Consider the following 15,042-nt stretch of genomic DNA (forward strand, 5'->3'; position numbering starts at 1 on the left):
ATCTACAAGCTCGCTGTGAGCTTGTATATTTGCTATTTTTCAATAGTTAACATTCATGGGGGGCCCGCAGTGAATCCTTGTACCCAGCCAGGGCCCAGAATTTGGTGTGACACCCCTGGAGGTAGAGAGTGAACAGCTCCAGCTGCTTACTGTATGTCCAGGTCATCCTTTTCTATGGCCTTGAAGCGGTAGAGTGCCAGGTAGTAATGAGTCTGGCTGAACACGCCAATCTTCCCTGGCTGGGGCTTCTTGCTCTGAACAACATGCACACAGACGCAAAGATTATTAAAAAAAAAAAACATTTGAAAATAGTGAACATAAGCAGAGCTTGTAGATCTGCTATTTTCACTACCCAAAAAGTTGGAATATGGATATCGTCGTTGTCGGGTGAAAACCTTGTATGTCCAAAACCGTTCGTTTTGCATTTACTGTACCATGTTAAAAATAATTTAAACTAGTGAAAACAGCCGATCTACAAGCACACAACGCCTCGCGTGTGCTTGTAGATCTGCTGTTTTCACTACTTTTGTGTGACAGCCTTGTATGATGAAGTAGGGCTTTACTTTGCGAAAGAAACGTACAAATTTGAAATTTGGAGATACAAGATTTCCACACGACAACGACGATATGCGAGGCTTCTGCCTGACAGCAACGAAATGTAGCAACTATCATCAATTGTCATTATCATTCATAAGCATTGTTGTCATCAACATCATCATCATCATCATCGTTGTTTCCAGACTCTCACCTTATCATCAGCACCAGTTTTGTCTCCCTTCTTCTCTGCCTCTGGCTTGGCTAGTGTACCACAACAAAAAGTACAAGCAAATAAGTACTGTATACTACTAGTAAGGGCGACAAGCAACCTTGGGCGAGGTCATGCCCTGTTAGGACATCCCTGTGATGTCACCTGTTTATGCCCATATATGGAGATCCCTGCTCTGAGTATCTGACATCACTATGACGTCACCTGTGATGTCACAGTGATGTGTCAGGGGAACCACAGTGTCAGGCGTTACCCGTCCGGTGGGATACGGTCAAGCTGTGACGGTTCTGACGGTAAACTGCGACCTACGGTCGCAATTACTGTAGACATGAAGCTGCTATTCGGGGGTTCAAGCTAACAGGACTGTTAGAAGTTGAAATGTGCGAGTGGTCTAAACTTTTGACTGTTTTTGATAACTGTAATATAGATACCTTTAACAGGTTTTATGATGATTGGACGGACATGTAGAGCTGTCACGATATGACATTTTACATGACGATTAATTGTCACTCAAATAATTGGCGATTAACGATTTAATTGTGTATTTGTCATTGACAATTATATTTCTGTTTGGCTTTTAGGCTTTGAAGTTGCACATGGCAGATATGACACATAACCTAAATATACTAAGAAATTACTGACATATTTGACAACTTTATACTTAAAAAAGAACATTGATAGTGGACATAGCCGATCTACAAGCTCACAACGCGTCGCGATGCGACGTGTTGTGAGCTTGTAGATCTGCTATTTCCACTATTTTTGACTTATTTTTGAATATATGAACATTTTTCAACATGGAAACGATTATGACGATTATGAAAAACGATCACGATTATGTCAAATAATCGCGATTAGACGATTATGTAATAATTGTGACAGCCCTACGGACATGCACTAATTTACGGTCAAATCTGGTCCGGGCCAAGCCCCATTCCAGCAACACAGTCACCCCTACTATTCAATTTCAAAAACATTTTTGGTACATATCCGGCTAAATTATTATTTATATAGGTTTGGTTATGTGTGTAATGATAATGTTTTATCATTGAAATAACCTAGATTATGATTTGTAACTGAGTTATGAAACATTTCCGGTGAGTTTTGTAATGATTGGACAAACGTAGCCTTTTGCATTGGTAACTAACAACCCCGTGACACACGTGACTTGAACCATTTCATTGAATTTTCTTTTATTTGTTTTTCTCCAAAAATAGGTAAAATAGCAGATCTACTGACACTCTTATACCACAAATTAGGGCATTCTAGAAAAAGAACAAATTATTAAAACATGCAGATACAAGGTTTGTTTTCAACAGCACTGATATGTTACTGTAAATGGGAGAACCATAATGGAGACTGTAATTCATTTTTATTATATTTAATTAAACTCACCTCCTTCACCCCCTCCCTCCTCCTCTTTGGGCTGGGACTCATCTTCATCCATCATCATCATCATCATCTGCACAACAGTTGACAAGCAAGTTAGCCAATGCGTTTTGTGTTTGTATGTCAGCCTGACGTCCAGGCTAATGGACTTTCTAAAACGGCTAGTTCCATTCCTTGATTCTGATTGGCTGGTTGCCGTGGTATATGAGACTATAACCCACACCTTGAATCAGTTTATATCAAAGCCAGGTGCGTTATTTCTTTCCACTGTGCCGTGAGGCTGAACTAGAGAAGCGAGCGTTTGATTTTCTCTCTGTTTCTAAGCACCGCCCGCATGCATAGGACAGTGACTGAATGGCTCCGGGCGGGGCTTGTAAAGGCAACAAGCGCCCTCTATTCTCCAGGCACATACTCGGCTGTTAGTTTAGGTTGCTATGCTAGCGTTTTTGATGTGATGTTCACCCACATAGCAGCTAAATCTGGATGAAAATAAACGTGTATGGATCGAATATGGTTCTTAACATGAGACTGATCTAACACATAAGTGTTGTTTCCCTATTTTTTGGCAAAAAGAATGACGTGACTTTATAAACACACACTGGCTTCCGTAAGTTCCGTTCCTGGATGTGGCTGGTAAACAACGAAATGTCTCTTCTTGGTGGCTGAGAAGTGTACTTTTTTATTTAAATAATGGAATGCTATGGTTTTCATGTTGCAATATTGTGACCGTTTTAGAAAAGCAATAAGCCACATGAGGCTTGTGGTTACCGGGGTAGTATACACCGGCTGAGAGGGTCGGAAACACTGTTTCCCAACGCCTCTCAGCCGGTGTATACTACCCCGGTAACCACTCGCCTCTTGTGGCTTATTGCTTATTAAAAGTACATTCACACAGTACTACTGTAAACCAGGGGTCTTCAATGTTTTCAGGCCAAGAACCCCTTAGCTGAGAGAGAGATGAAGCAGGGACTCCCAGATTCCAAATAGTTTCATCGTTTGACAGCACAATCATCAGTGAATTTTGGATTCATGTTAATTTGTGTTATCAGATATGTAACCACTTGAACCATAAATACTTAATTAACTTGACCTTTCACTCCCCTCTACACCAAACCACTTAGCTGAAAATAGCCGATCGACAGGCTCACAACGCCTCGCGTATCTGCTATTTTTGGCTAAAGTTCTCATAATAGGGACGTTAGGGTTCAAGTGGTTAAGAAAAAAGGTTTCTATCACACAAAGATTTGAAGGACGCCCTGTAGTAACGCTGAGGGGGTCCCAGACCCCTGCTGTAAACAGTATATCCTCAACAGAGTAGTTTCTCCATCACTTTACAATATTAGCTCAGTATCTTATTTTACATTTGTTTTATTTATCTTGGCTTGGTTCTGGACTCATACTCTTGCCTGTTAGACTCCCGTGTTTCATTCTGACCCATCTGGGGATCAATAAACGTTCATCTTATCTTTATTACATTAAGTTCTCAGTCCATGGCTTGTCAGCATGGGCGGCAGACCTACTGTGTGATGGATCCAAAAGCCAGTGGCAGCACGTTTTAATGAGCATGGCTTACAGATTCACAGAGCATTATTTCTCATTTAGGTCCCCAGGCTAAGTTGAGCTCATAGTTGAATTCACTCACTAACCTTTTTTCCTCCCCAACCATCACTTAGTCTGCTTAACCTTTCTCCTGTATGCCATACACTTTATTTCCTGTTCCACTTCCTCTTTTTCCTAAATATACGTGTTCAGGGGGGTGTGCACAGTATTATGAGGGATTAAATGTAGGAGTCTCAGAAGTAATGTTGGAGAACCCAAGACGTATCAGTGATGTCAGTCATCTCCAAATTTGGGCATTGTTTCAGCCTCTTTCGTGGAGAACCTTCAAGCCGCCCTGAACATCACCGCCCACGTGGCGTACCGGGGTGGCATCATCCTCTTTGTGAGCCGCCGGCGCCAGTTCAGCCACCTCGTGGAGTGCACAGCGCGAGACTGCGGGGAGTACGCCCACACGCGCTACTGGCAGGGTGGCCTGCTCACCAACGGCCCCATCCAGTACGGCCCCGGGGTGCGCCTGCCGGACCTCATCGTCTTCCTCTCCACCCTCAACAACGTCTTCCAGCAGCACGTGGGCATCCGGGACGCGGCCAAGATGAACATCCCCACCGTGGGCATCGTGGACTCCAACTGCAACCCCAGCCTGGTGACGTACCCTGTGCTGGGGAACGACGACACTCTGGCCTCCATGGAGCTGCACTGCCGCTTGTTCAAGATGACCATCAACCGCGCCAAGGACAAGAGGAAGCACATGGAGCTCCTGCATGGTCTGTCGGCGTCCCCGACGACGCCGGGCTCATGAACGGGGCAGAAACTTGTTGAAAAGTATGCGGTGAAGTCCTCACTGCTCGGTTTAACCGCCCCTGATCTGGGAATGAAGACTTGCACAAACTCTGATTTATTCTTTTGAAAGGAAATAACTTGCAGGAGTCAAAACCGCTGAGTCAATGCCCACTGCCCAACACAGAACGATTAAAGAAGATTGAGGCTGGAGTCAGTGGTGATGGAAAGAGAAACAACCATGTATATTAGAATTATCAAGGCCTTATAGATGTTTTGTTGATGTTTTTTTTTACTGTTATGAACAGTTTAATGTTTAAGTAAAAAGGAATAAAAAAAAAAGAGGAGCAGGGGAGACCGTGCTTTCGCAGCAGTGGGCCCTACGCTCTGGAACTTGCTGCCCCTCTCTATTAGATCGGCTCAATCGATAGGTGTTTTTAAATCTTTACTTAAAACGCATTTTTTCTCCATTGCCTTTGACTGTATATAGCTTTTGTTTTTGTGATGTTTTTAACTATTTTTGCTTTGTTCTTGTGATGTTTTTAACTATGTTCAGCACTTCGGACAGCTTTGCTGTTGTAGATGTGCTATACAAATAAAGATTGATTGATTGATTGATTGATTGATTGATTGATTGATTGATTGATTGGACTAAAAGTGTTGTCGTTGCACAGAGTGTTGGCTAAAAGCTCCTGCATGTGGGGAACGTTCATCCATAGTCTACTCACTTTCTTCTGGTCTTCGGATCCTTTCTTGCGCTCCTTGTTGGCCATGATGACTCCGATGCGGAGCGTCTCGAACACTGGGTCTGTGCGGTTGGACTGCGCTGCCGACAGAGAGGATGACAGACAGGTCAACTACTGTATATTGTTGCTGTTACATGGTAAGCTCCATTTTGGTTCCTATCCATCATTTAGCTGGGGGCGCCCCTGGAACCCCCTCAAGGACCTCTGGGGGGTCTCTGGACCCCACATTGAGAACCAGTGTGTTTATAAAATACTTCCCAACAATGATTCCTGACAAAAGGGCTATTTATAAATGGACAGGTACTACGTTTTATAACGATACTAGGAACAGATGCAACGGCAGCATTAAACACTACGTAAGTTGGTTTTCTTGGGCTTATGATTTTCACTTGTCATTTTCTATTTTACTTCTGGATTACTTACAGAAGCGGGAGGAAGAGGAATTAGGGCCAGGAAAGCTCATTCAAATAAACAAACATTATTGAGTCAGCAATGCATAGTCTGCCAACGCAAAAGCTCACACAATGTCACTTTGCCATATTGCAGACTTTAGTTGTTTTTAGTTTACTTGAAATTACATTGGAAGAGACAGAGACAGAGAGTGTGTTTTCTTTGCCGATGGGTTCCCAGATTGGTCTGTAGATAATCTTGCAACCCACTGGAGTGCCAAAGTGCGGCCGAGGGCCGGCCGCACTTTGGCACTCGCCCTCCCTCCCACTGGACCGATCAGCACCAAACCTTCTATGCACAGTGCCAGTAGGCCACAGAAGTACCTCTATGAATTATTTTCACAAACGTCTGATACCTTTTGAAATATTCAACTCACATGTTATAATGGAAGTCAAGGGCCCTCTGAATGCCCTGAAACCTTAGTCATACAGTGCATCACAGATATATGTCACAGATGACTGACGTAATACTGTAGATCAGGGGTTTTCAAAGTGGGTGACGGGGCACCCTGGGGTGCCGTGACGGCAGTCCAGGGGTGCCGCGAGATAATTTGATAATATTTGGAATTTATTTGGCCACTTGGACACAAAAATATTTAGTGTAATTTTAAACTTGAAGTACAAAGTTATTTTCAGTCAGTTCTAACCAAAATGGCTATTATCTCAACGTTTTCTTCGCAAAAATATCGTCACTGTCGGGCAGAAACCTTGTACTTGTACTGTAAGTTTTTACAAGACTGTCGCACAAAACTAGTGAAAACTGTGTGCTTGTAGATCTGCTGTTTTCACTAGTTTAGTACATTGTATAGATGATACATACAAAACAAACGGTTTTGGACATACAAGGTTTCCACCCTACAACGACGATATGCTATAAATATAAGGTGCTGGGATTGAAAATTATATTGGGTGCCTCGGATTAAAAAAATATTTATGGGGTGCCCTGTGACAAAAAGGTTTGGGAACCCCTGCTGTAGACAATTGAGGTCACAGTCAAGTCTCATGAAGTCAGAGATCCACAGTGGAGCCATTTCTTAAGGTTCTCAGAACTTCATTTGGCCTTGATCAGGAGGAGGTACTAACCCTGAGTTCTAGGCACCAGCAGGAAACGAGAACTCATACTTTCAAACTGTTTCTAAAATAGCAGATCTACAAACTTTTTTTGATGTTCTTCCCCCTTCAGGAAGGTTTATAATGGTAATAAAAGAACACATCACAGAACTTAACAGGTTGTGGAAGGTTTCAGGTTATGGAAGGTTCTGGGTTATCCTTTGTAGTGCAAAAGAGCCATAAGTGTATTTTAAGGTGTATCTATCCTCTGTGTAGTGCCATATGTTGGACAGTGTGTGGACGTTGGACTCACAGAAGGGTAACAGCTGCGATACTGTGGCATTCTGCTGACTGCTGTAGAGAGGAGAGCTGTAGGCCCTTCTGAAACCTGGAGGCTATAGGGAGAGGAGAGGAGAGGAGAGGAGAGGAGAGGAGAGGAGAGGAGAATGGTAAGTATGCCTTTTATAGCAGATTAGAGTTAGATAAGAGTACAATAACTATTCAGAGTGGGAGATGAAAACTCACAATTTTGCCAAAACATCGCTGGAACTCCACGTAGGACTGACACTGGTGGTGGATGTTGGTCTTGCAGTTCTTACACCGTAAAGCAAACTTATTGTTGACTGCAGAGAAAATGAATAAATAAATAAATCAGAGGTTGAAACCATAGTAAACGTAAGCTAATAATAGATGGCAAGTTGCGAACTCTAATAGATTGCATTTTTATAGCGCTTTTCTACGCAAGTAACAAACTCAAAGCACTTTACAATGGTCCATTCATTCATACATTGGGAAGTGAAGCGGCAAACAGTCAATGCGTCCTCACTTCCCACATTCACACACCAATGGTGGCAACTGGCAAGCTAACACCATTGGAGGCAACTGGGTTTTGAACCGCCGACCCACGGATCATTATGGCCAAACCTGCTCTACTTCCTGAGCCACAGCCGCTCACGGTATAAAAGATACTCTAATGCTTCCTTTACACCCCCTCGCACTCGTGTTGTGAGCTTGTATTATGTTCAATTTATTTCTACAAGTGACAACATCATGCGACAAAGTATAAATCAGGCTTTATACGTCAAATGTCTTCTGCTCTACATCGGTGGTTCCCATCCCAACCTTTTCAGGCCGCGACCCCCAAAAGAATCATATTTGAACTGGGGACACCCCAACCTGACGAGTACTACTTGGAGTTGGAATAGTTTTTTGTTTAACACGTCTTATTGTGAAAATAGCAGAACTACATGCTAACAACGAAAAATACCTGTATTAAAAATACCTCAAATTGAGACTTTAGAAATGTGCAGATACCCTCTATAGTCTACTCTATACACTTATGTTGGTTTGTTTACTGTTGAGTGAGAAAATGTTACACATTAAGCTAATCATCTAGGGACCCCTCACAATCATTTGGGGGTCCCGACCCACAGGTTGAGAACCACTGCTCTACATGATAGAAAGAAAAGGACTTACGGACTATCATGCGAGCGCAGACGTCGCAGAACTTTGGCTTCTTGCAGTAGTGGTCCTTGAACTTATGAGGCTTGTCGTTGACGGGTTTCACTGGCTCTGGGGGAGACTCATCTTTCTCCTCTTCCTCCACTTCTTCATCATAGATGAAATACACCTGGAAACGGAGGGATTCTGTCATTGGCAGAACGAAAACTAAATAATACACAGCCACCGTGTAAAACCACGAGAAGAGACAGGGCAGAACTACATTACATACAGTACAAGAGTTATCATTTTGTAGCTACAGTATGAGAAAAAGGCTACATTAAGCCCCATCCTGAATGGAACAATGGAACACAGTACTGTCTAATCTGTGATGCATATTACTGTATATTATTGTTTGTTTTTAAATGTCTTGATGAATTGAATACCCAGGACCTTAATGGAAACAAACCCTTAGGACTTATTTGTGATATGTTTTAGTCCATGGACCCTCATTTGATATGATTTGTATCTCAGGGATCCCTATCTACACTGTAGATTAAACTCTAAGAGTATAGAACCAAATGGATTTGGTTCTACTTTCTCTCTCTCTCTCTCTCTCTCTCTCTCTCTCTCTGAGTTCCAGTCCATTTGGTTCCTAACTATAAATCATTTAGCTGGAACCGCCTCAAGGACCCCACACTGAGAACCAGTGGTCTGAACTGAAGCCTATCCTCAGCTTGACACGCCGGTGGCAGCTTGTTAAAAATGAGTATAACAAGCAGAAACTCTACCAAGGTTATTCAGGTGTGGGTAGAACCAGTGTTAATTTAACCACCATTTAAATTTACACTCGGGATTCCGCAGTGAAACGAGCAAGATTCTGAACGAAGTCTAAAATGAGCCATTTGGCTTTTATTTTTTATTTTGCTTCCGTTTGTTTCTTCTGCAAAAAAATAAGGATCAAACCAAATAAATGCATGTGTGTGTCGATCACTCGACCGGATTGCTCAGTCATGCTCCACACTTCTTCTTCATGAAACCACAGGAGTTCCAACATCATGGCGTCTCCCGCTGCTCGCCAGATTTCCTATTAGAATGTTTCTATTAATACCAACATATCCCTGGGGTCTGACTCACATGGATGAGTCCTGTCTGCTGTGTTGAAGGGTACAGAGAACATACGTTCATAGTGAGCTGCGCCCTCATCAGTATCAGCCCCACACACACACACACACACACACACACACACACACACACACACACACACACACACACACACACACACACACACACACACACACACACACACACACACACACACACACACACACACACACACACACACACACACACACACACACACACACACACACACACGCGCGCACGCACACACACACACACCACAGGTGGGGGTAACGTGAATGGCAGCCTCCTATCTTAAAATAGCAACAGAGACAGACAGAACTCCTAACTGTACACAATGAAGAGAATGACATGACAATGCTCCTTCTAAATATACTAAAGTCCACACACACACACACGCACGCACACGCACACACACACGCACACACACACACACACACACACACACACACACACACACACACACACACACACACAAGGGCGTCACACCAAATTCTGGGCCCTGGGTACAAGGATTCACTGCGGGCCCCCCATGAAGGTTAACTAGCAGATATACAAGCTCACAGCGCGGCACTGAGTGCCGCGCTGCGAGCTTGTAGATCTGCTATTTTTGAAAAATCGTGAAAATGTGTGCCAAGAAACATATGTTTTCATGTCAGTGATGCTCAAACCTTTTTATGTGAAGGACCCCCCCCATCTCAAAATATTTAGTTCCAGGGACCCCCCAGAAGCAAAATTCTAGTTACAAATGTTCACTTGAAAAATACATTTATTCAAAGATTTGCGCACATTTTCACGACTTTTCAAAAATAGCAGATCTACAAGCTCGCAACGCGGCACTCGGTGCCGCGCTGTGAGCTTGTATATCTGCTATTTTTCAATAGCTAAAGTTACTAGGGCCCCTCCACCTTGGGCCCTGGTAACTCAGTCCCACTTTCCTACCCCTTGTGACGCCCCTGCACACACACACAAACACATCTCTCACTCTCTCTGCTGGCTCAAGTCTCTCTGACTGTCACAGGCAGGATTAGCTGTTGGCTAGCAGAGGATTAATTTACAATAGCTGTCTAAGCCCAGAGACAGTTCACACATTACACTCCATCACTTGGCAACTCTGTTTGGCCGTCAGGATTCCAAAACAAAACGTAACAGAACCAATAACAGCAGTTTCACGAGCTGTTCCAACACTGGACAAGGTTACTGTGTGCTTTCCCAATCCTTTCATAATCAATGAAGGCTAAATGGCTAAATGACATGAAAAGATGTGTTGATTTTCTATCTTTTCTGAAACAAACAACCGTAACAGACCCCAAAAAAAGCCCAATGTTGTATTTATGTAATCTGCCTTGTACAGTACGAAGCTTGGGTCTTTTAGGTCGTTATTCGTTTGATCATGTTTGTGAATTTTCATATCCGTTCATTGCCTAATGTCAAATGAAATGTAAAAGTGTCCTCTAAGTCCATATGGGCTCGGCTTCCTTAATTGGAAGAATAGCACTTTCAAAATCAATCAATCGATCAAAAACAGAAGTTTCTCAAGCTTTTACAAAACTGAACTCAGTTCCACTTGTATTATACTTCCCAGTTAATATAAGATCGGAGTAACATGAAAATCGATTTGTACGATCTGTCAATTAACTGGACTTTACCTGTCATGGATTTCAGAGTAGGAGTGCTAACGTAGCCTGGTGAATATGGATTCGAATGAAGAGTGTTGCCAGGAGACATTCCTAGAACCAGCAGCAGCATCCATCCATAATGTTTGAGGTTCTTGGAACGAGGCTGCTGAGACCACTTCCACGTAATAACGAATAAATCTCCCACGATGCGGTCAGTGATCTCAGATCCATAAAGTTCAAACACACTCCGAGGAGTAGTGATAAAAAGCAATAAAAGATGAAAATAGCTGATGAAAACCATGGTTTATTAAGTAATATCATCAGTATAAAAGGACCCTTTTTAACCACATAAACCTGTATATATTTGGTCTGTTCCTTTTTCCCGTATACACCAAATCTCTTTGTCTCTTAGGCTATGACATAAAGGGAATTAGGCCCAGAATGGGGACACTAGAGGTTCATGTGGTTCAATGTTACCTTTTTTGATACCTGGTCAAAATAAGTACCTTTTCGGCTAGTGCAGTGGTTTTCAACAAATGGTCCGGGGACCACGTGGGGGTTCCACGTGGTCCCCAGCTAAATGATGGGAGAGTTGGTAACCAAATGGACCCTTGTAGATCTGTAACTCTTGAGAGTGTAAAATTAAACCAAATGGACCCTAATTATTGTTAAACATCTGCATTAATTAATTTACCAGAAGTCTACATAAATAGAGAATGTAAAAGAATTATTGTTATTTTGATCAACGTTTGCCTGTTATCTCTACTATGGTAGAGATACAGCATGGAATTGTGAACAAAATCTTATCCAACGATAACAAAAATATTATTTTTTAAAGTCTGAGAGGCTAAATCTCATCAAATGGTGCTCCGTGGCTCAAATGCAGAATAAATAATGGACCTTGATATGAAAAGGGTTAAAAACCACTGGGCTATTGTATATTAGCTCATGGATATATTGGATTTCGTACCGTGTTATCGTCGTCTTTCACCACGTTATCAGGGGGAGGCGGGTTGTCGTGGAAGTCCAAGGAGTCCTTGTCATCCAATCTGTTAGCGGGCAGCATGAGGGCCAAATGTTTACAACACAAGACAGTAACTGTAACCAGGGCCAGGGGCGTCACAAGGGGGAGGAAAGTGGGACTGAGTTACCAGGGCCCAAGGTGGAGGGGCCCTAGTAACTTTAGCTATTGAAAAATAGCAGATATACAAGCTCACAGCGCGGCACCGAGTGCCGCGCTGCGAGCTTGTAGATCTGCTATTTTTGAAATGTCGTGAAAATGTGTGCAAATCTTTGAATATATGTATTTTTTAAGTGAACATTTGTAACTCAGATTTTGCTTCTGGGGGGTCCCTGGAACTAAATATTTCGAGATGGGGGGGGTCCTTCACATGAAAAAGTTTGAGCATCACTGACATGGAAACATAGGTTTCTTGGCACACATTTTCACGATTTTTCAAAAATAGCAGATCTACAAGCTCGCAGCGCGGCACTCGGTGCCGCGCTGTGAGCTTGTATATCTGCTATTTTTCAATAGTTAACATTCATGGGGGGCCCGCAGTGAATCCTTGTACCCAGGGCCCAGAATTTGGTGTGACGCCCCTGACCAGGGCTATTCCTACTCAGGCCACCAAGGCTTAACCAAGGCTACCCTTGTACCAGAAATCAGTGGTTCTCAACCTGTGGGTCGGGACCCCCAGAGGGGTCCCCAAATTATTTTGGGGGGGGGTCCCCAGATGTTTAGCTAAATGTTAACATTGTTTTCTCACTCAACAGTAAACAGACCAACATACAGTATAAGTGTATGCAGGGTATCTGCACATTTATAAAGTGACAATTTAGCGACTTTAAAGACCGTTTTAGTACCTCTGGTCAAACATTAGTCAAATTGTCAAATATTAGAGGCAGAAATTGTGAAAATAGCAGATCTACATGCTCGCAATGCGAGGCGTTGTGAGCATGTGAGTAGATCGGCTATTTTCACAATGGTAGGCCTATAGATCGAGTCAAACTATATGCATTGCCAACTCCTACAATTCCAAGTGCTTGTGCAGGGTGGGGGGTCCCCACTTAAAATATGATTATTTTGGGGGTCGCGGCCTGAAAAGGTTGAGAACCACTGACATAAATCACGCGACAAGAGGACCACCGGCATTGCATCTTCAGTCATCTAACCCATTTGTGACTTGTTACAGGGCTTTGTGTCGCAAGGGGGCATTGGTAATTTTTCTGTTTTTTAGAGATTATTAAAGTACATAATGTAAGCTTTCATATGATGTATAATTTGTTGAAATTGTAACATATTTGAAGAAGACACGAATGACCATTTGAAACTTGTTGGACCAGAAAACCCAAAGCTGAGAAAATGCCCTGTGAAGTGTGAATATTCCAAACATTTTAACACCTCAGCTGCTCAGAAATGGGTGTGACAATGGGAGGGACAATAGGTACTTAACTCCACCCCTAATCACTCATCTAATCACTCCCCCAAATCTAACCACCCCCTCAAGTGTTAGCTGTCAACACTAGAAACACACTTGAACAAATGTCTCTATATTCTGTACATACTGTAGCAACAACCACCCCCAAAGGGGTTCCCGGATTCAAAGCTATAGTTAGGCCTACACATAGGGGTTCCCCTGTCTAAATGGGGAAAACACTTGGTGATTTCAAATGATAAGATGTTGTGTCAGAAACATACTCATTGATATTTGAGCATCATACAGACATCTGAACACCTAAAGGAGCACGTCACCCATGCTTATTATAAGATTTCTGTCTACTTTCTCTGTGTCTCAGAGGTGGGCTGTGGAAAGAAACCAGAAACCAGCAGCCTACCAATGACATCCCAGTGGGATTCCAATAAGCTAATGGAAAGAAAACACCAACTTTTTCTTTCTGGAAAGTTATCATGCTGTATTTGTTGATTGATGACATGTATTAACTAAAATCCACAGTTCTTGCAATAAAAAAAAAAAAAAGTTTGAAATCTTGTTTGAAATGACCACTGATGTTGTTGTTGGTGGGCAGGATTCTGTCCACATGCAGGCACAGAGGGAACCGACAAATGGTGGCGTGAGCATTAGTGAGGATCAATTATATGAAATTAAGGTTAAAAAGCTCCTTTATGCCCTTTTTATATTTTGTCTATGATGGTCTATTTAATAGGGACAACTTACAGCAAGTGACTTGTAAAGAGAACACACTTCTTGTGTCTTTCTGTGAATGAACTGTACTTACGAGTCATAATGAGCCATGGTGTGGTGTTATGTTGTCTCAGGTGCAGGTGTTACTTCCTCCAGCAGGTGGTGCAGCTCTGGAAGGGCACTGGAAAACCAACAGATGATACCCAGTTACCCACATGACTGCATGCCATAGTGGGCTTCCCCCAAACTAAAGGCGCACTACACCTACATGAAAATGTGCAATTGAGAGACCAGCCTGCTTGCATTATATTCAAAACTATTTTAAATGTTGTTGTACGACTGTATGATATTATTGCATAATATTAAGCAAGATTTATCTTAATATTTATCTTATAAACACAAATTAACTTCAAGCTGTTTCTGTTCCTTTCAAAATGGTAAAACAAAGAGTGAGCTCTATTCTGACAAAGCACAGCAATGATTGCAAAGGGGCAGCTAATCCTAAAGCAGTCAGACTCATACTGAAAAACAAAAAAAAAACGCAAAGGTGCCGAGGTGTGAAATGATGAAACATACAGAAGTTAAACTGACCAGTATTTCCAATGAGTAAACTGACAACGCAGTAGTCAATTCCCATGCATTTGGAGACCCATGAACTGACCGTGATCTAGTTGTTTGCAGCTTCTCACACACTGAGGGTGGGCCGGGGGGGGAGTCCTCTTGTCACTCTGCTGCCTTCCAAAAGCGGTGGTCCCTCACAGCAAAGAGCCACATTGGAACTGCATGTCAACTCTTTGCAGCTTTTTCCTGTCACCCGCAACCCCTTTGTTTGGTCTTTACATGGTCAACTTTCCAAATGGGGCTCCAACAGGTGGGAGATGGGGATGACTAATGTATGCGGTAAAGCTCGGCCCCGACTCTGCATCTGTGTTACTTTGCGTCCATGAGAGTGTTTGC

The 15,042-nt window shown here is 42.7% G+C and overlaps 2 protein-coding genes across 2 annotated transcripts in view; one reads left to right on the plus strand and one right to left on the minus strand.

Annotated features, from left to right (window-relative positions):
* The window catches only part of LOC308286657 (SH3 and cysteine-rich domain-containing protein 3-like), a gene marked incomplete at both ends in the record, with an annotated part of 17,357 nt that extends 3,161 nt beyond the window's left edge, over positions 1-14,196 (minus strand). Inside the window, 9 exons of the mRNA XM_080727751.1 lie at positions 151-254; positions 749-798; positions 2,162-2,228; positions 5,221-5,318; positions 7,051-7,132; positions 7,263-7,360; positions 8,214-8,367; positions 11,910-11,988; positions 14,180-14,196. Of these exons, the coding sequence (XP_080583877.1) occupies positions 151-254; positions 749-798; positions 2,162-2,228; positions 5,221-5,318; positions 7,051-7,132; positions 7,263-7,360; positions 8,214-8,367; positions 11,910-11,988; positions 14,180-14,196 (749 nt within the window). The remainder of the gene's footprint in view (positions 1-150; positions 255-748; positions 799-2,161; positions 2,229-5,220; positions 5,319-7,050; positions 7,133-7,262; positions 7,361-8,213; positions 8,368-11,909; positions 11,989-14,179) is intronic.
* LOC308286337 (small ribosomal subunit protein uS2m-like) lies at positions 2,801-4,514 on the plus strand (the record flags this gene model as incomplete). The annotated part of the gene is made up of 2 exons (XM_080727335.1): positions 2,801-2,813; positions 4,021-4,514. The coding sequence occupies 2 exons, from the start codon at positions 2,801-2,803 to the stop codon at positions 4,512-4,514; spliced, it is 507 nt and encodes a 168-aa protein (XP_080583461.1).
* Positions 14,197-15,042: the final 846 nt, after the last annotated feature.

Source organism: Nannobrachium achirus (assembly GCF_963921795.1).
Source record: "Nannobrachium achirus genome assembly, chromosome: 6".
Lineage (NCBI taxonomy): Eukaryota > Metazoa > Chordata > Actinopteri > Myctophiformes > Myctophidae > Nannobrachium > Nannobrachium achirus.